Source organism: Oncorhynchus masou, chromosome 22, assembly GCF_036934945.1.
Source record: "Oncorhynchus masou masou isolate Uvic2021 chromosome 22, UVic_Omas_1.1, whole genome shotgun sequence".
Taxonomy (NCBI): domain Eukaryota; kingdom Metazoa; phylum Chordata; class Actinopteri; order Salmoniformes; family Salmonidae; genus Oncorhynchus; species Oncorhynchus masou.
In genome coordinates this window covers 2,290,830-2,310,681 of record NC_088233.1, presented here as the reverse complement: position 1 = coordinate 2,310,681, position 19,852 = coordinate 2,290,830, and the positions used below count along the sequence as shown (strand labels likewise).

Here is a 19,852-nt window from a genome sequence, read left to right as displayed (position 1 = left end):
ATTTGGGACCAGAAATGATGTGACCTGACATTAATCAAAGAAGAAGACGAGTGGGTGCTCATCATGAACAAGATTGAACCAGTGGATGGTGAGGAACATATAGTTGAAATAACAAGAACAACTGTGACCGAAGGGAGTAGCACCACGGTCATTAAGATTGATCCTGCACCTGAACAGGAAGAGCCTGTGACAACAACAACAATGGTGGCAGCTGCTGTGAAGGGTTCTTTATTGACAATTGGAACTTTTTGACAAACTGTAATGATATACCTCAAGACAAAAACATTGTAAAAGCGACAGATATCTCAGAATCAGAACAACTCAAGGACACCACACGACAAGAAGTAGTGAAGAACGAGTTGTACGAATGTAGTATACAGAAAAGTATACAGAAAATAAACATAGGATTTACAATTGTATTTTGTGTAGCAAATCACCTTTGTCTTATATTTTGATATTACCTGAACTAGCATCATTTGAAGAATGTGTTAAATGTAAAATGTTCAATGTATTGCTTGAGGGTCCTGCCACCATTATAATCTAATCATAATCTATTCAAGAGCGGATATAGGCGTTATTAGGCATGAACAAGCAGGACGCCTGAACTGAAAGATAATGGTGGCAGATGTCCTGAGGTAAGTAACTTCATTATCTTTCAGTTCTGGCGTCCTGCTTGTTCATGCCTAATAACGCCTACATCCGCTCTTGATTAGATTATGATTAGATTATAATGGTGGCAGGAACTTTCGTGTCCTATGAATGATATATGTACTATGTCTATAGTCCACCTGTTGGTCATTTGGCTGACACCCTCCTTTGTGTGTCCCTCTGACCTCGGTGTGTCCAGCTCTCCTATGCTCTCATGGCCTTGCTTTGGTTTCCTGTCCTATACAATAGACAATGCATTTTATATGCTGTGTGTATAAATACAGAGCCAGTGCTTTGGGAAAGTGTGTGTTCCGCGGACCATCTAGGCTTCTGATATGTTTGTATTAAAAGCCTATATTGAATTCACAAGTTCTTGTAAGTGTTATAGTTTTTAACGATTCTCCACGACACTAGTCACACATTGACGCACTTGACAATATGAAAAAAAACAAGAAAGATAATGACTTCATGCTTCTTCATCAGTTTAATAGGTTTGCATAATGTCTATGATAGTGTAGAGAGAAAGAACATACAGTTCATGAAAGTAGCCTATATGATAATAAGACAGACCCTATTGGTTCCCTTTAGATAAAACTATTGAATATTCCGTGCAGGTAAATAAGAACACTTCAAAAGACTTCATTCATCAAGGCCTAATCTAAGTGGTTCTTCTTGTCACACTCAGAGTCATGGCAGCCACACCTATCAATGTAAATGTAGGACTGCATGATCTTCTTCCCATCTGGGCAGACCATCTCCACCTTCCTCTCACTGGTAGACATCTCTTGACAGCAGGAGCAGGAGTGCATCAGGGTGTTTTTCTCTGCAGAGTATCTAGCAAACAGGACACACAAACAACACTGTAAGAAACAGTACCACATTTATTCTGCCATAGGTCAACTCCCATTGAATTCTCACCCTTCATTCCAATTCCCCACTTACAAATTTCTGCAAGACCCAAATGCATGCTGCGTTAGTTTCTGTGTATTGTTTTGGCATGTGTGTGTGTGTTCTTATTTAGAGTTTGTGCTCACATAGAAGACGTTCCACAGGATCCCCGGCAGGCTGAGATTTCCACTGGCACAGAGGACCTGCAGTTATTCACCTCGAGGTAGGTGGTGGTGTTCTTCACATCACAGTGACTGCTTAAAGTGCCTGTGTAGATAGACAGAGGTGAGTTTCACCCTTACTATCTAAAGATGGACTTGAGCTACTTGAAAAAGTATTTCACATCACATCTGTATTCAGTTTCATGTACAGTAACTCAACATTGATTAATTGTGTCATAAGTTGTTATGTTCATAAGAGCTTATGTTCATAAGAGGTCATGTTCATAATAGGTCAGGTTCATAAGAGGTTATGTTCATAAGAGGTCAGGTTCATAAGAGGTCAGGTTCATAAGAGGTTATGTTCATAAGAGGTTATGTTCATAAGTGGTCAGGTTCATAAGAGGTTATGTTCATAAGAGGTCAGGTTCATAAGAGGTCAGGTTCATAAGCCTTGGTTTCATGCATGTTAACCTCTTACACTTATGGTGGCGCTATTTCATTTTTGGAAGAAAAACGTTCCCGTTTTAAACAAGATATTTTGTCACAAAAAGATGCTCGACTATGCATATAATTGCTACTGTTCGAAAGAAAACACTCTGACGTGTCCAGAAATACAAATATCTTCTCTGTGCGTGCCCTTTAACGTGAGCTTCAGGCAAAACCAAGATGACTTGGCATCCAGGAAATGACAAGGATTTTTGAGGCGCTGTCTTTCATGATCTCCTTATATGGCTGTGAACGCAAGAGGAATGAGTCTGCCCTTTCTGTCGTTTCCCCAAGGTGTCTGCAGCATTGTGACGTATTTGTAGGCAGATCGTTGGAAGATTGACCATAAGAGACCACATTTACCACGTGTCCGCCCGGTGTCCTGCGCTGAAATTGGTGCGCAAAAGTCACCTGCCAGTATTTTTCCATGGGGCACAGAGAGAGAAGCAAGCTTCCACGAACTGCATGTCAATGAAGAGATATGTGAAAAAACACCTTGAGGATTGATTCCAAACAACGTTTGCCATGTTTCGGTCGATATTATGTAGTTAATCCGGAAAAAGTTTCACATTGTAGGTGACTGCATTTTCGGTTCGTTTCGGTAGCCAGGCGCAATGTAGAAAACGGAACGATTTCTCCTACACACAGACGCTTTCAGGAAACACTGCGCATTTGGTATGTGGCTGGGAGTCTCCTCATTGAAAACATCAGAAGCTCTTCAAAGGTAAATGATTTTATTTATTTGGTTATCTGGCTTTTGTGAAACTGTTGCGTGCTACATGCTACACAAAATGCTATGCTAGCTTTGCATACTCTTACACAAATTAGTCAATTTCTATGGTTCAAAAGCATATTTTGAAAATCTGAGATGACAGTGTTGTTAAGAAAAGGCTAAGCTTGAGAGCAAACGCATTATTTGAATTTTATTTGCGATTTTCAGAAATCGTTAACGTTGCGTTATGCTAATGAGCCTGAGGCTTAGTCACAAACCCGGATCCGGTTTGGGGAGTTTCAAGAAGTTAACATTAGAAGCCTACTCCCCAAGTGTGTTTTACTTACTGCTTTAGCACACTCTGCCAACCCAGATGTCTTAGCCGTGTCTGAATCCTGGCTTAGGAAAAGCACCAAAAACCCTGAAATATCCATTGCTAACGATAACGTTTTCCGCCAAGATAGAACTGTCAAAGGGGGCGGTGTTGCAATGTACTGCAAAGATAGAAAGTAATACAGAACTCTGCAGGCTAAGTCTGTACCCAAACAATTTGAGCTTCTACTTCTAAAAATTCACCTTTCCAGAAACAAGTCTCTCACTGTTGCCGCTTGCTATAGACCTCCCTCTGCCCCCAGCTGTGCCCTCGATACTATATGTGAACTGATTGCCCCCCATCTATCTTCTGAGCTCGTGCTACTAGGTGACCTAAAATGGGACAGTAAGCATTAGTTATGCGCTATTAACATTTTTAGATGAAAAACATTCCCGTTTTAAACAAGATATTTTGTCACGAAAAGATGCTCGACTATGCATATAATTGACAGCTTTGGATAGAAAACACTCTGATGTTTCCAAAACTGCAAAGATAGTGCCTGTGAGTGCCACAGAACTGATGTTACAGGCGAAACCCAGATGAAAATCCAACCAGGAAGTGACGCATTTTTTGAAACCGCCTCATGCCAATGATTCCTTATATGGCTGTGAATGAGCTACGAATGAGTTTACGTTTTCCATGTATTCCCCAAGGTGTCTACAGCATTGTGACGTCTTTTGATGCATTTCCATTGAAGAATAGCCATAAGGGACCATATATAGCAAGTGGTCACATGGTGTCTCCCGCAGAAAATCTTGCGTAAAATACTGAGGTAGCCATTTTTCCAATTGCTTCTTATGAGAAACCAATTGCCTCGACGGATATATTATTGAATATATATGTTAAAAACACCTTGAGGATGGATCCTAAACAACGTTTGCCATGTTTCTGTTGATATTATGGAGCAAATTTTGAAAAAGGTTTGGCGTTATAGTTGTAGTATTTTCCCGTCAATTTCTCAGCCAAGCATGATGAACAAACGGGAGCTATTTCACCTACAAAAATAATCTTTCTGAAGTTATTCAAAGGTAAATTATTTAATTTGGTTGCTTTTCTTGTTTTCGTGAAAATGTTGCCTGCTGCCAGCAGAGCCTAGCATAGCATTATGCCATGATAAACTTACACAAATGCTTGTCTAGCTTTGGCTGTAACGCATATTTTGAAAATCTGAGATGACAGTGTTGTTAACAAAAGGCTAAGCCGAGCGGAAATGGAGGAAAACTCGCCTCCCTGCGGACCTGGCATCCTTTCACTCCCTCCTCTCTACATTTTCCTCCTCTGTCTCTGCTGCTAAAGCCACTTTCTACCACTCTAAATTCCAAGCATCTGCCTCTAACCCTAGGAAGCTCTTTGCCACCTTCTCCTCCCTCCTGAATCCTCCTCCCCCCCCCCCCTCCTCCCTCTCTGCTGGTTCTGCTCACACTGCCCTACCCTGTGCTCTGACCTCTTTCTCCCCTCTCTCTCCAGATGAAATCTCGCTTCTTGTGACGGCCGGCCGCCCAACAACCTGCCCGCTTGACCCTATCCCCTCCTCTCTTCTCCAGAACATTTCCGGAGACCTTCTCCCTTACCTCACCTCGCTCATCAACTCATCCCTGACCGCTGGCTACGTCCCTTCCGTCTTCAAGAGAGCGAGAGTTGCACCCCTTCTGAAAAAACCTACACTCGATCCCTCCGATGTCAACAACTACAGACCAGTATACCTTCTTTCTTTTCTCTCCAAAACTCTTGAACGTGCCGTCCTTGGCCAGCTCTCCCGTTATCTCTCTCAGAATGACCTTCTTGATCCAAATCAGTCAGGTTTCAAGACTAGTCATTCAACTGAGACTGCTCTTCTCTGTATCACGGAGGCGCTCCGCACTGCTAAAGCTAACTCTCTCTCCTCTGCTCTCATCCTTCTAGACCTATCGGCTGCCTTCGATACTGTGAACCATCAGATCCTCCTCTCCACCCTCTCCGAGTTGGGCATCTCCGGCGCGGCCCACGCTTGGATTGCGTCCTACCTGACAGGTCGCTCCTACCAGGTGGCGTGGCGAGAATCTGTCTCCTCACCACGCGCTCTCACCACTGGTGTCCCCCAGGGCTCTGTTCTAAGCCCTCTCCTATTCTCGCTATACACCAAGTCACTTGGCTCTGTCATAACCTCACATGGTCTCTCCTATCATTGCTATGCAGACGACACACAATTAATCTTCTCCTTTCCCCCTTCTGATGACCAGGTGGCGAATCGCATCTCTGCATGTCTGGCAGACATATCAGTGTGGATGACGGATCACCACCTCAAGCTGAACCTCGGCAAGACGGAGCTGCTCTTCCTCCCGGGGAAGGACTGCCCGTTCCATGATCTCGCCATCACGGTTGACAACTCCATTGTGTCCTCCTCCCAGAGCGCTAAGAACCTTGGCGTGATCCTGGACAACACCCTGTCGTTCTCAACCAACATCATGGCGGTGGCCCGTTCCTGTAGGTTCATGCTCTACAACCTCCGCAGAGTACGACCCTGCCTCACACAGGAAGCGGCGCAGGTCCTAATCCAGGCACTTGTCATCTCCCGTCTGGATTACTGCAACTCGCTGTTGGCTGGGCTCCCTGCCTGTGCCATTAAACCCCTACAACTCATCCAGAACGCCGCAGCCCGTCTGGTGTTCAACCTTCCCAAGTTCTCTCACGTCACCCCGCTCCTCCGCTCTCTCCACTGGCTTCCAGTTGAAGCTCGCATCCGCTACAAGACCATGGTGCTTGCCTACGGAGCTGTGAGGGGAACGGCACCGCAGTACCTCCAGGCTCTGATCAGGCCCTACACCCAAACAAGGGCACTGCGTTCATCCACCTCTGGCCTGCTCGCCTCCCTACCACTGAGGAAGTACAGTTCCCGCTCAGCCCAGTCAAAACTGTTCGCTGCTCTGGCCCCCAATGGTGGAACAAACTCCCTCACGACGCCAGGACAGCGGAGTCAATCACCACCTTCCGGAGACACCTGAAACCCCACCTCTTCAAGGAATACCTAGGATAGGATAAGTAATCCTTCTCACCCCCCCTTAAATGATTTAGATGCACTATTGTAAGTGGCTGTTCCACTGGATGTCAGAAGGTGAATTCACCAATTTGTAAGTCGCTCTGGATAAGAGCGTCTGCTAAATGACTTAAATGTAAATGTAAATGCTTGTGTTTGAATATATTTATTTCATTTCATTTGCGATTTTCATGAATAGGAAAAGTTTCGAGGGGTATTTATGTCCGCTGCGTTATGCTAATTTGTTTGAGGCTGTGATTACGATCCCGGATCCGGGATTGCTCGTCGCAAGAGGTTCTGTCAGAAGAAATGGTTCAACAGCTCACTTCACATTAAGCTCAATTTGAGCTTCAATTTCTAAACATTCACCTCACCTTTCTAGAAACAAGTCTCTCACTGTTGCCGCTTGCTATAGATCTCCCTCTGCCCCCAGCTGTGCCCTCGATACCATATGTGAATTGATTGCCCCCATCTATCTTCTGAGCTCGTGCCACAAGGTGACCTAAACTGGGACATGCTTAACACCCCAGCCATCCTACAAACTAGGCTTGATGCCCTTAATCTCACACAAATTATCAGTGAACCTACCAGGTACAACCCCAAATCAGTAAACACGGACACCCTCATGGATGTCATCCTGTTGTCTGGACCTCGGACAGTCTCTATGGGTGTGCCACAGGGTTCAATTCTCGGGCCGAATCTCTTTTCTGTATACATCAATGATGTTGCTCTTGCTGCTGGTGATTCTCTGATCCACCTCTAAGCAGACGACACCATTCTGTATACTTCTGGCCCCTCCTTGGACACCGTGTTTACTAACCTCCAGACAAGCTTCAATGCCACACAAATCTCCTTCCGTGGCCTCCAACTGCTCTTAAACGCAAGTAAAACTAAATGCATGCTTTTTAATCGATCGCTGCCCTCAACTGCTCGCCCGTCCAGCATCACTACACTGGACAGCTCTGACTTAGAATACGTGGACAACTACAAATACCTGGGTGTCTGGTTAGACTGTAAACTCTCCTTCCAGACTCACATTAAGCATCTCCAATCCAAAATTACATCTAGAATCGGCTTCCTTTTTCGCAACAAAGCATCCTTCACTCATGCTGCCAAACATACCCTCGTTAAACTGACCATCCTACAGATCCTCGACTTCGGTAATGTCATCTATAAAATAGCCTCCAACACTCTACTCAACAAACTGGATGCAGTCTATCACAGTGCCATCCGTTTTGTCACCAAAGCCCCTTACACTACCCACCATTGCGACCTGTACGCTCTCGTTGGTTGGCCCTCGCTTCATTCTCGTCGCCAAACCCACTGGTTATCTACAAGTCTCTGCTAGGTAAAGCCCCGTCTTATCTCAGCTCACTGGTCACCATAGCAGCACCCACTCGTAGCACCCACTCGTAGCACCCGCTCCAGCAGGTATATCTCACTGGTCACCCCCAAAGCCAATTCCTTCTTTGGTCGTCTTTCCTTCCAGTTCTCTGCTGCCCATGACTGGAACTAATTGCAAAAATCTCTGAAGCTAGAGACTCACATCTCCCTCACTAGCTTTAAGCACCAGCTGTCAGAGCATATTACAGATCACTGCACCTGTACTTAGCCTATCTGTAAACACCCCATCTATCTACCTACCTCATCCCCATACTGCTATTTATTTATTTATATTGCTCCTTTGCACCCCAGTATCTCTACCTGCACATTCATCTTCTGCCGATCTACCATTCCAGTGTTTAATTGCTATATTGTAATTACTTCACCACCATGGCCTATTTATTTCCTTATCTTACCTCATTTGCACTCACTGTATATAGACTTTTTGTTTTCTTTTGTTCTACTGTATTATTGACTGTATGTTTTGTTTATTCCATATGTAACTCTGTGTTGTTGTATGTGTCGAATTGCTACGCTTTATCTTGGCCGGGTCGCAGTTGCAAATGAGAACTTGTTTTCAACTAGCCTACCTATTTAAATAAAGGTCAAATAAAAAATAAAAATAAAAATAAGAGGTCAGGTTCAAAAGAGGTTATGTTCATAAGTGGTCACGTTCATAAGAGGTTATGTTCATAAGAGGTCAGGTTCATAAGAGGTCAGGTTAACCTCTTGAACCTCTGGGGGCAGTATTTCATTTTTGGATGAAAAACGTTCCCGTTTTAAACAAGATATTTTGACATGAAATGATGCTCGACTATGCATATAATTGACAGCGTTGGAAAGAAAACACTCTGACGTTTCCAAAACTGCAAAGATATTGTCTGTGAGTGCCACAGAACTAATGCTACAGGCGAAACCAAGATGAAATTTCATACAGCAAGTGAGCCAGATTTTTGAGGCGCTGTGTTCCAATGTCTCCTTATATGGCTGTGAATGCACAAGGAATGGGCCTACACTTTCTGTCATTTCCCCAAGGTGTTTTACAGCATTGCGACGTATTTGTAGGCATATCATTGGAAAATTGACCATAAGAGACTACATTTACCAGGTGTCCGCTCGGTGTCCTCCGTCGAAACTATTGCGTGCATGTTTACATTTTGAACAGAGGAGAAACCAAACTGCCACGAGTGACTTATCATCGAATAGATATGTGAAAAACACCTTGAGGATTGATTCTAAACAACGTTTGCCATGTTTCTGTCGATATTATGCTGTTAATTTGGAAAAAAGTTTGCGTTTTAATGACTGAATCTTCGGGGGGTTTTCTCAGCCAAACGTGATGAACAAAACGGAACGATTTCTCCTATACAAATAATCTTTTTGGAAAAACTGAACATTTGCTATCTAACTGAGAGTCTCCTCATTGAAAACAAAGGTAAATGATTTTATTTGAATGCTTTTCTTGTTTTTGTGAAAATGTTGCCTGCTAAATGCTAGGCTTAATGCTATGCTAGCTATCAATACTCTTACACAAATGCTTGTGTAGCTATGGTTGAAAAGCATTTTTTGAAAATCTGAGATGACAGTGTTGTTAACAAAAGGCTAAGCTTGTGAGCCAATATATTTATTTCATTTCATTTGTGATTTTCATGAATAGTTAACGTTGCGTTATTGTAATGAGCTTGAGGCTATAATTCCGCTCCCGGCTACGGGATTGCTCGTCGCAACAGGTTAAAGAGGTTATGCTCATAAGAGGTCATGTTCATCAGAGGTCAGGTTCATAAGAGTTCAGGTTCATAAGAGGTCAAGTTCATAAGAGGTCAAGTTCATAAGAAGTTATGTTCATAAGAGGTCAAGATATGAAATTACCTTGGTCGTTACCCCTTTGCCTTGTTTGCTTTTTTCATTCAACTTTTTCACTCCGGAAGCTTTATCTGGACATGGTTCGTCAGGACTTCCAACAGCCGAAGATAAGTAGTAACATTAACATGATGCCTTCTAATTGCAGTCGCTGTGCTCATAATATACAGGAGAACGATCGCCTGGTGAGGATGTGCTGCAAGCCCAGCTTCAGATGCAATCGTTAGGCAAGGGTAAGTTCATTGTAGGAAAGGATGAAACAGCGTCTGTGCCACCAGTAAGTACAGATAGTAGTATAAATCCCCTCGCACAGTCCCCGCAGCCGGACTTTCTCATGGCTTCTGGAGGCAAATGCTGTAGGAATGCTCAATCGGTGTCGCTCATTCAGCCGACAGAAACTTTCAATCGGTTTTCCCCATTAATCAAGGGGTCGGAGTATGAGGCCGCGCATCTCTGGTCTCTACTCCTCCCGTTTCGGGGTCTGAGACACCGACGCCTCCCACCATCAGCTCTGACAAATTGAAAACCCTAGTCTTTGGAGACTCCTTTACCCGCAGTATTAGACTTAAAACGAATCATCCAGCAATCATACACTGTTTACCAGGGGGCAGGGCTACCGACGTGAAGGCTAATCTGAAGATGGTGGTGGCTAAAGCTAAAACTGGCGAGTGTAGAGAATATAGAGATATTGTTATCCACCTCGGCACCAACGATGTTAGGATGAAACAGTCAGAGGTCATAGCTTCAGTGTGTAAATCAGCTAGAAAGATGTGTCGCATCAAGTAATTGTCTCTGGCCCCCTCCCAGTTAGGGGGAGTGATGAGCTCTACAGTAGTCTCACAACTCAATCGCTGGTTGAAAACTGTTTTCTGCCCCTCCCAAAAGATAGAATTTGTAGATAATTGGTCCTCTTTCTGGGACTCACCCACAAACAGGACCAAGCCTGGCCTGCTGAGGAGTGACAGACTCCATCCTAGATGGAGGGGTGCTCTCATCTTGTCTTCCAACATAGACAGGGCTCTAACTCCTCTAGCTCCACAATGAAATAGGGTGTAGGCCAGGCAGCAGGCTGATAGCCAGCCTGCCAGCTTAGTGGAGTCTGCCACTAGCACAGTCAGTGTAGTCAGCTCAGCTATCCCCATTGAGACCGTGTCTGTGCCTCAATCTAGGTTGAGCAAAACTAAACATGGCGGTGTTCGCCTTCGTAATCTCATTAGAATAAAGACCTCTTCCATTCAAGACAGCAGCATACCACTCCTGGCTTGCTTCTGGAACTAAGCAGGGTTGGTCCTGGTCAGTTCCTGGATGGGAGACCAGATGCTGCTGGAAGTGGTGTTGGAGGGCCAGTAGGAGGCACTCTTTCCTCTGGTTTAAAACTAATATAGTGATTGGGGACACTGTCCTCTGTAGGGTGCTGTCTTTCCGATGGGATGTTAAACAGTGGTCCTGACTTTTTGAGGTCATTAAAGATCCCATGGCACTTATTGTAAGAGTAGGGGTGTTTACCCTGGTGTCCTGGCTAAATTCCCAATCTGGCACTCAAATCATCACCTAATCATCATGGTCACCTAATAATCCCCAGTTTACAATTGGCTTATTCATCCCCCTCCTCTCCCCTGTAACTATTCCCCAGGTTGTTGCTGCAAATGAGAATGTGTTCTCAGTCAACTTACCTGGTACAATAACGGATAAATAATTCCTGCGATTATTAAAAGAGATCGTGATAGCTCACATCTCAAAATAGGGCTACTTAATGTTAGATCCTTCACTTCAAAGGCAGTTACAGTCAATGAACTTATCACTGATCATAACCTTGATGTGATTGGCCTGACTGAAACATGGCTTAAGCCTGATGAATTTACTGTGTTAATTAAATGAGGCCCTTCCTCCTGGTTACACTAATGACCATATCCCACACAAAGACTAAGGTGTTGCTAACATTTACGATAGCAAATTTCGATTTACTAAAAATTGTGTTTTCTTCTTTTGAGCTTCTAGTCAGGAAATCTATGCAGCCTACTCAATCACTATTATAGCTACTGTTTACAGACCTCCTGGGCCATATACAGTGTTCCTCACCAAGTTCCCTGAATTCCTATCGAACCTTGTAGTCATAGCAGATAATATTCAAATGTTTGGTGATTTTAATATTCAGATGGAAAAGTCCACAGACCCACTACAAAAAGGCATTCAGAGCCATCATCGACTCAGTGGGTTTTGTCCAACATGTCTCTGGACCTACTCACTGTCACAGTCATACTCTGGACCTAGTTTTGTCCCATGGAATAAATGTTGTGGATCTTAATGTTTTTCCTCATAATCCTGGACTATCAGACCACCATTTTATTACGTTTGCAATCGCAACAAATATTCTGCTCAGACCCCAACCAAGGAGCATCAAAAGTCATGCTATAAATTCTCAGATAACCCAAAGATTCCTTGATGCCCTTCCAGACTCCCTCTGCCTACCCAAGGACGTCAGAGGACAAAAATCAGTTAACCACTTAACTGAGGAACTCAAGTTAACCTTGCGCAATACCCTAGATGCCTCTAAAAATAAAAAACATTTGTCATAAGAAACTAGCTCCCTGCTATATACAAAATACCCGAGCTCTGAAGCAAGCTTCCAGAAAATTGGAACGGAAATGGCGCAACACCAAACTGGAAGTCTTCCGACTAGCTTGGAAAGACAGTACCCTGCAGTATCGAAGAGCCCTCACTGCTGCTCAATCATCCTATTTTTCAAACTTAATTGAGGGAAATAAGAACATGTTACGGCTTTCGTTGTGGGAAGGAGAGTCGGACCAAAATGCGGTGTGGTAATTTTCATACATGTTTAATGAACGAATAACTAATCACAAACACTACAAAACAAGGGGTAGCTCGGAACTGAGGGGAAGCTCAGCACTGAGAGGAAGCTCAGCACTGAGAGGAAGCTCAGGCAGGTGGTTGGATCTGGCGGTTGGCGGTTCTGGCAGATCCTGGCTGACTGGCGGATCTGGAAGGGTCTGGCTGACTGGCAGATCTGGAAGAGTCTGGCTGACTGGCGGATCCTGGCTGACTGGCAGATCTGGAAGAGTCTGGCTGACTGGAAAAATCTGGAAGAGTCTGGCTGACTGGCGGATCCTGGCAGACTGACGTATCTGGCTGCTCCATGCTGACTGGCGGCTCTGGCTGCTCCATACTGACGGACGGCTCTGGCTGCTCCATGCGGACTGGCAGCTCTGACAGCTTCTTGCAGACTGGCAGCTCTGGCAGCTTCTTGCAGACTGGCAGCTCTGGCAGCTCCATGCTGACTGGCAGCTCTGGCAGCTCCATGCTGACTGGCAGCTCTGGCAGCTCCTTGCAGACTGGCAGCTCTGGCAGCTCCTTGTAGACTGACAGCTCTAGCTGCTCCATGCATACTGACAGCTCTGGCTGCTCCATGCAGACCGACAGCTCTGGCTGCTCCATGCAGACTGGCAGCTCTGGCTGCTCCATGCAGACTGTCAGCTCCTTGCAGACCGGCAGCTCCTTGCAGACTGGCAGCTCCTTGCAGACTGGCAGCTCCTTGCAGACTGGCAGCTCCTTGCAGACTGACAGCTCTAGCTGCTCCATGCAGACCGACAGCTCTGGCTGCTCCATGCAGACTGGCAGCTCTGGCTGCTCCATGCAGACTGGCAGCTCTGGCTGCTCCATGCAGACTGACAGCTCTCGCTGCTCCATGCAGGCTGGCAGCTCTGGCTGCGCTGAACAGGCAGGAGACTCCAGCAGCGCTGTAGAGGAGGAAGGCTCTGGCAGCGCTGAACAGGTGGGAGACTCCGGCAGCGCTGTAGAGGCGTAAGGCTTTGGCAGCGCTAAACAGGCGGGAGACTCCGACAGCGCAGGAGAGGATGAAGGCTCTGGCAGCGCTGGAGAGGCGAGGCACACTGTAGGCCTGATGCGTGGTGCTGGCACTGGTGGTACTGGGCCGAGGACACGCACAGGAAGCCTGGTGCGGGGAGCTGCCACTGGAGGGCTGGTGTGTGGAGTTGGTACTGGGTAGACCGGACCGTGCAGGCGCACTGGAGCTCTTGAGCACCGAGCCTGCCCAACCTTACCTGGTTGAATACTCCCGGTCGCTCTGCCAGTGCGGCAAGGTGGAATAGCCCGCACTGGGCTATGTAGGCGAACCGGGGACACCGTGCGCAAGGCTGGTGCCATGTAAGCCGGCCCAAGGAGCGTAGAGCCGGCTTCATGGCATTTGGCTCGACGCTCAATCTAGCCCGGCCGATACGCGGAGCTGGAATATACCGCACCGGGCTATGCACCCGCACTGGGGACACTGTGCGCACCACAGCATAACACACTGCCTGCCCGGTCTCTCTAGCCCCCCGGTAACCACAGGAAGTTGACGCAGGTCTCCTACCTGACGTCGCCATACTCCCTGTGAGCCTCCCCCAATACATTTTTGGGGCTGACTCCCGGGCTTCCTTCCGCGCCGCCGTGCTTGCTTCGCCATCCTCATTCTCTCCTAACCTTCCGCACACTGCTCCATCGAATCCCAGGCGGGCTCCGGCACTCTCCCTGGCCCACCTGTCTATATCTTCCCAAGTTGTGTAGTCCAGATTTTGTTGCTCCTGCTGCCGCTGTTGCTTCTCCTGCGCTCCTGCCTGCTGACACGCCGCTTGGTCCTGTTGTGGTGGGTGATTCTGTTACGGCTTTCGTTGTGGGAAGGAGAGTCGGACCAAAATGCGGCGTGGTAATTTTCATACATGTTTAATGAACGAATAACGAAACACAAACACTACAAAACAATAAACGTAATGAACGTAACGAAAACCGAAACAGCCTATACTTGTGTAAACTAACACAGAACAAGGACATAGGACCCTAAGGACAATCACCCACGAAACACTCAAAGAATATGGCTGCCTAAATATGGTTCCCAATCAGAGACAACGATAAACACTTGCCTCTGATTGAGAACCACTTCAGACAGCCATAGACTTACCTAGAACACCCCACTAAGCTACAATCCCAATACAAAACACACCACATACAAAAACACATGCCACACCCTGGCCTGACCAAATAAATGAAGACAAACACAAAATACTTCGACCAGGGCGTGACAGAACAATCCAAAATGTATTTTTGATACTGTCGCAAAGCTAACTAAAAAGCACCATTCCCCAAGAGAGGATGGCTATCACTTCAGCAGTAATAAATTCATGACTTTCTTTGAGGAAAAGATCATGATCATTAGAAAATAAATTACGGACTCCTCTTTAAATCTGCGTATTCCTCCAAAGCTCTGTTGTCCTGAGTCTGCACAACTCTGCCAGGACCTAGGATCAAGAGAGACACTCAAGAGACACTCGGCCTATATCGAATCTTCCATTCTTCTCAAAGATTTTAGAAAAAGCTGTCTAAAACTCACTGCCTTCCTGAAGACAAACAATGTATACAAAATGCTTCAGACTGGTTTTAGACCCCATTATAGCACTGAGACTGCACTTGTGAAGGTGGTAAATGACATTTTAATGGCTTCAGACCATCTGCATCTGTCCTCGTGCTCCTAGACCTTAGTGCTGCTTTTGATACCATCGATCCCCACATTCTTTTGGAGAGATTGGAAACCCAAATTGGTCTACACGGACAAGTTCTGGCCTGGTTTAGATCTTATCTGTCGGAAATATATCATTGGTGGTCCTCAAGGTTCCGTTTTAGGACCACTATTGTTTTCACTATATATTTTACCTCTTGGGGATGTCATTCAAAAACATAATGTTAACATTTTGCGACTAGCAAACCCGTATCCGGGAGCGCAATCATAGCCTCAAATGCATTAGCATAACGCAGTGGACATAAATACCACTAGAAACTTTTCCTATTCATGAAAATCGCAAATGAAATGAATAAAATATATTCAAACACAAGCTTAGCCTTTTGTTAACAACACTGTCATCTCAGATTTTCAAAATATGCCAACCAAATTAAATCATTTACCTTTGAAGAACTTGCTTTCACTCAGGAGACTCCCAGTTAGATAGCAAATGTTCCATTTTTCCAAAAACATTATTTTTGTAGGCGAAAAAGCTCCCGTTTCTTCATCAAGCTTGGCTGAGAAATCGACCGAAAAATGCTACTACTACAATGCCAAACATTTTTCAAAATTAGCTACATAATATCGACAGAAACACGGCAAACGTTGTTTAGGATCCATCCTCAAGGTGTTTTTAACAAATATATCCGATAATATATCCGTTGAGGCAATTGGTTTCTCAAAAGAAGCGATTGGAAAAATGGCTACCTCAGTATTTTACGCAAGATTTTCTCCGGGAGACACCATGTGACCACATGCTATATATGGTCCCTTACAGCCATTCTTCAATGGAAATGCCTACAAAGACGTCACCATGCTATAGACACCTTGGGGAATGCGTGGAAAACCTAAGCTCATTCGTAGCTCATTCACAGCCATATAAGGAGTCATTGGCATAAGGCGGTTTCAAAAAATGCGGCACTTCCTGATTGGATTTTCATCTGGGTTTCACCTGTAACATCAGTTCTGTGGCACTCACAGACAATATCTTTGCAGTTTTGGAAACGGCAGAGGGTTTTCTTTCCAAAGCTGTCAATTATATGCACAGTCGAGCATCGTTTCGTGACAAAATATCTTGTTTAAAACGGGAACGTTTTTCATCCAAAAATTTTAATAGCTCCACCTAGTCGCAAGAAGTTAAATTTCACTGCTATGCGGATGACACACAGCTGTATATTTCAATGAAACATGGTGAAGACCCAACAATGCCCTCACTAGAAGCCTGTGTTTCAGACATAAGGAAGTGGGCGGCTGCAAACGTTTTACTTTCAAACTCAGACAGAACAGAGATGCTTGTTCTAGGTCCCAAGAAAAAAAGAGATTGACGGTTGTACAGTCGTCTCAAATAAAACTGTGAAGGACCTCGGCTTTACTCTGGACCCTGATCTCTCTTTTGAGGAACATATCAAGACTGTTTCAAAGACAGCTTTTCCCCATCTATGTAACATAGCAAAAATCTTTCTGAAACTTTCTGTCCAAAAATGATGCAGTAAAAGGTATCCATGCTTTTGTTACTTCTAGGTTAGACTACTGCAATGCTCTACTTTCCGGCTACCTGGATAAAGCACTAAATAAACTTCATTTAGTGCTAAATACGGCTGCTAGAATCCTGACTAGAAGCAAAACATTTGTTCATACTACTCCAGTGCTAGCCTCCCTACACTGGCTTCCTGTTAAGGCAAGGGCTGATTTCAAGGTTTTACTGCTAACCTGCAAAGCATTACATGTGCTTGCTCATACCTATCTTTCCGGTTTGGTAGTGCCGTACATACCTACACGTACGCTACGGTCACAAGATGCAGGCTTCCTAATCGACCCTAGAATTTCTAAGCAAACAGCTGGAGGCAGGGCTTTCTCCTATAGAGCTCCATTTTTATGGAATGGTCTGCCTACCCATGTGAGAGACGCAGACTCTGTCTTTACTGAAGACTCATCTCTTCAGTGGGTCATATGATTGAGTGTAGTCTGGCCCAGGAGTGGGAAGGTGAACGGAAAGGCTCTGGAGCAACGAACCGCCCTTGCTGTCTCTGCATGGCCGGTTCCCCTCTCTCCACTGGGATTCTCTGCCTCTAACCCTATTACAGGGGCTGAGTCACTGGCTTACCGGTACTCTTCCATGCCGTCCCTAGGAGGGGTGCGTCACTTGAGCGGGTTGAGTCACTGACGTGATCTTCCTGTCTGGGTTGGCAACCACCCCCCCCCCTCTTGGGATCTTTGTAGGGCAAAACACAGCCTTGTCCCAGGATGGTAAGTTGGTGGTTGACGATATCCCTCTAGTGGTGTGTGGGCTGTTTTTTGGCAAAGTGGGGGCGGTTATATCCTGCCTGTTTGGCCCTGTCGGAGGGTATCATTGGATGGGGCCACAGTGTCTCCTGACCCCTCCTGCCTCAGCCTTCAGTATTTATGCTGCAGTAGTTTATGTGTCGAGGGGCTAGGGTCAGTCTGTTATATCTGGAGTACTTTTTTTAAGTGTCTTATCTGGTGTCCTGTGTGAATTTAAGTATGCTCTCTCTAATTCTCCCTCTCTTTCTCTCTTTCTTTTTCTCTCTCGGAGGACCTGAGCCCTAGGACCATGCCTCAGGACTACCTGACATGATGACTCCTTGCTGTCCCCAGTCCACCTGGCCATGCTGCTGCTCCAGTTTCAACTGTTCTGCCTGCGGCTATGGAACCCTGACCTGTTCACCGGACGTGCTGTTTTCAACTCTGTAGACAGCAGGATTGGTAGAGATAGTCTTAATGATCGGCTATGAAGCGCCAACTGACATTTATTCCTGAGGTGCTGACTTGTTGCACCCTCGACAACTACTGTGATTTTTATTATTTGACCATGCTGGTCATTTATGAACATTTGAAGATCTTGGCCATGTTCTGTTATAATCTTCACCCGGCACAGCCAGAAGAGGACTGGCAAACCCTCATAGCCTGGTTCCTCTCTAGGTTTCTTCCTAGGTTTTGGCCTTTCTAGGGAGTTTTTGCTTGCTGTTTGGGGTTTTAGGCTGGGTTTCTGTACAGCACTTTGAGATATCAGCTGATGTAAGAAGGGCTATATAAATTCATTTGATTTGATTTGATAAGAGGTTATGTTCATAAGAGGTCAGGTTCATAAGAGGTTATGTTCATAAGAGGTTATGTTCATGAGAGGTCAGGTTCATAAGAGGTCATGTTCATAAGAGGTTATGTTCATAAGAGGTCAGGTTCATAAGAGGTTATGTTCATAAGAGGTTATGTTCATAAGAGGTCAGTTTCATAAGAGGTTATGTTCATAAGAGGTCAGGTTCATAAGAGGTCATGTTTGACTAGTAGATCTGATGTATAAACAATAAATACAACTTTGCACAAATCATTAATATTTAGAAATGAATCATTATATTGTTTTAACTTACAGGTTGTGCAACATCCATTTGCATCAGTTTTCTCAGTTCCCTGTCAAAAGGAATTGTGTACAGCTCAATTTGGATATGACTAGTTACAGTATACTGAGCTAGATAACACAGTATAGATGTTATAATGGAAAACTATGATCCTCTATGAATATGTTACTCGGTTGTAAATTCAATATAACCTACAAGTTACTATCAAATAAAGCAAGCAGTATATTTAGGTATAGTTACTTTAATTTAAAAAAACAACCAGTTTCCTCATCTACTTACAGGGACACAGTCCTCTGGACGGAACACTGGGCATTCCAATTTGGATTCCAGAACGATGAACTGGCTGTTTGTCTTCGTGCATTCACACTTCACACAGCGGTCACTAGGGGGCGACCAAAACTCCCCAAGCTGTCAAGTAGCAGAAAAATAAATGTTGGTAATTAAATACTGTACGCTATAAAAACGTCAATATATAAAACGTTGATAAATCATTTATAAACCTTTTAGAAATATGTACATCATTATTAGAAAATGTAAACAAGCATTACAATTCATAAGCCTTTACACCTTTAACATTTATGGTCATTTATGAACTTTTGTAAGCATTCATGTGTTCTCATTAGTGAATCAATATTTAGGTTTATTTTATGCAAAATGTACAAATGATTTATTGTAATACTGCTCTATTCTGCCTGCAAAGAAGTGTCACTTCTCACCGTGTATTCAGTATTGTTGTGGACACAAACAGGTTTGGGCACTGAAAGAACACACAATAAAAGGGTCAGACAATGGTTGAGACATAACAGTTGTTGAACGGTTAAGTTCGTCACAATTCCTGCACCATGTTACCATCATGACACCTGCACCATGTTACCATCATGACACCTGCACCATGTTGCCATCATGACACCTGCACCATGTTGCCATCATGGCACCATGTTACCATCATGACGCCTGCACCATGTTACCATCATGACACCTGCACCATGTTGCCATCATGACACCTGCACCATGTTACCATCATGACACCTGCACCATGTTACCATCATGACACCTGCACCAGGTTACCATCATGACACCTGCACCATGTTGCCATCATGGCACCATGTTACCATCATGACACCTGCACCATGTTACCATCATGACACCTGCACCATGTTGCCATCATGACACCAGCACCATGTTACCATCAGGACACCTGCACCATGTTACCATCATGACACCTGCACCATGTTACCATCATGACACCTGCTCCATGTTACCATCATGACACCTGAACCATGTTACCATCATGACACCTGCACCATGTTACCATCATGACACCTGCACCATGTTACCATCATGACACCTGCACCATGTTACCATCATGACACCTGCTCCATGTAACC

General features: G+C 44.9%; 1 protein-coding gene across 1 annotated transcript in view; it reads right to left on the bottom strand.

The window, feature by feature from the left end:
• Nucleotides 1-1,113: 1,113 nt before the first annotated feature.
• LOC135509762 (mucin-2-like) overlaps nucleotides 1,114-19,852 on the bottom strand; it is a 100,825-nt gene continuing 82,086 nt past the window's right edge. The window contains exons 42-46 of the mRNA XM_064930663.1: nucleotides 19,181-19,221; nucleotides 18,744-18,872; nucleotides 18,477-18,516; nucleotides 1,683-1,803; nucleotides 1,114-1,482 (exon numbers count right to left, since the gene is read on the bottom strand). Of these exons, the coding sequence (XP_064786735.1) occupies nucleotides 1,302-1,482; nucleotides 1,683-1,803; nucleotides 18,477-18,516; nucleotides 18,744-18,872; nucleotides 19,181-19,221 (512 nt within the window). The 3' untranslated portion in view covers nucleotides 1,114-1,301. The remainder of the gene's footprint in view (nucleotides 1,483-1,682; nucleotides 1,804-18,476; nucleotides 18,517-18,743; nucleotides 18,873-19,180; nucleotides 19,222-19,852) is intronic.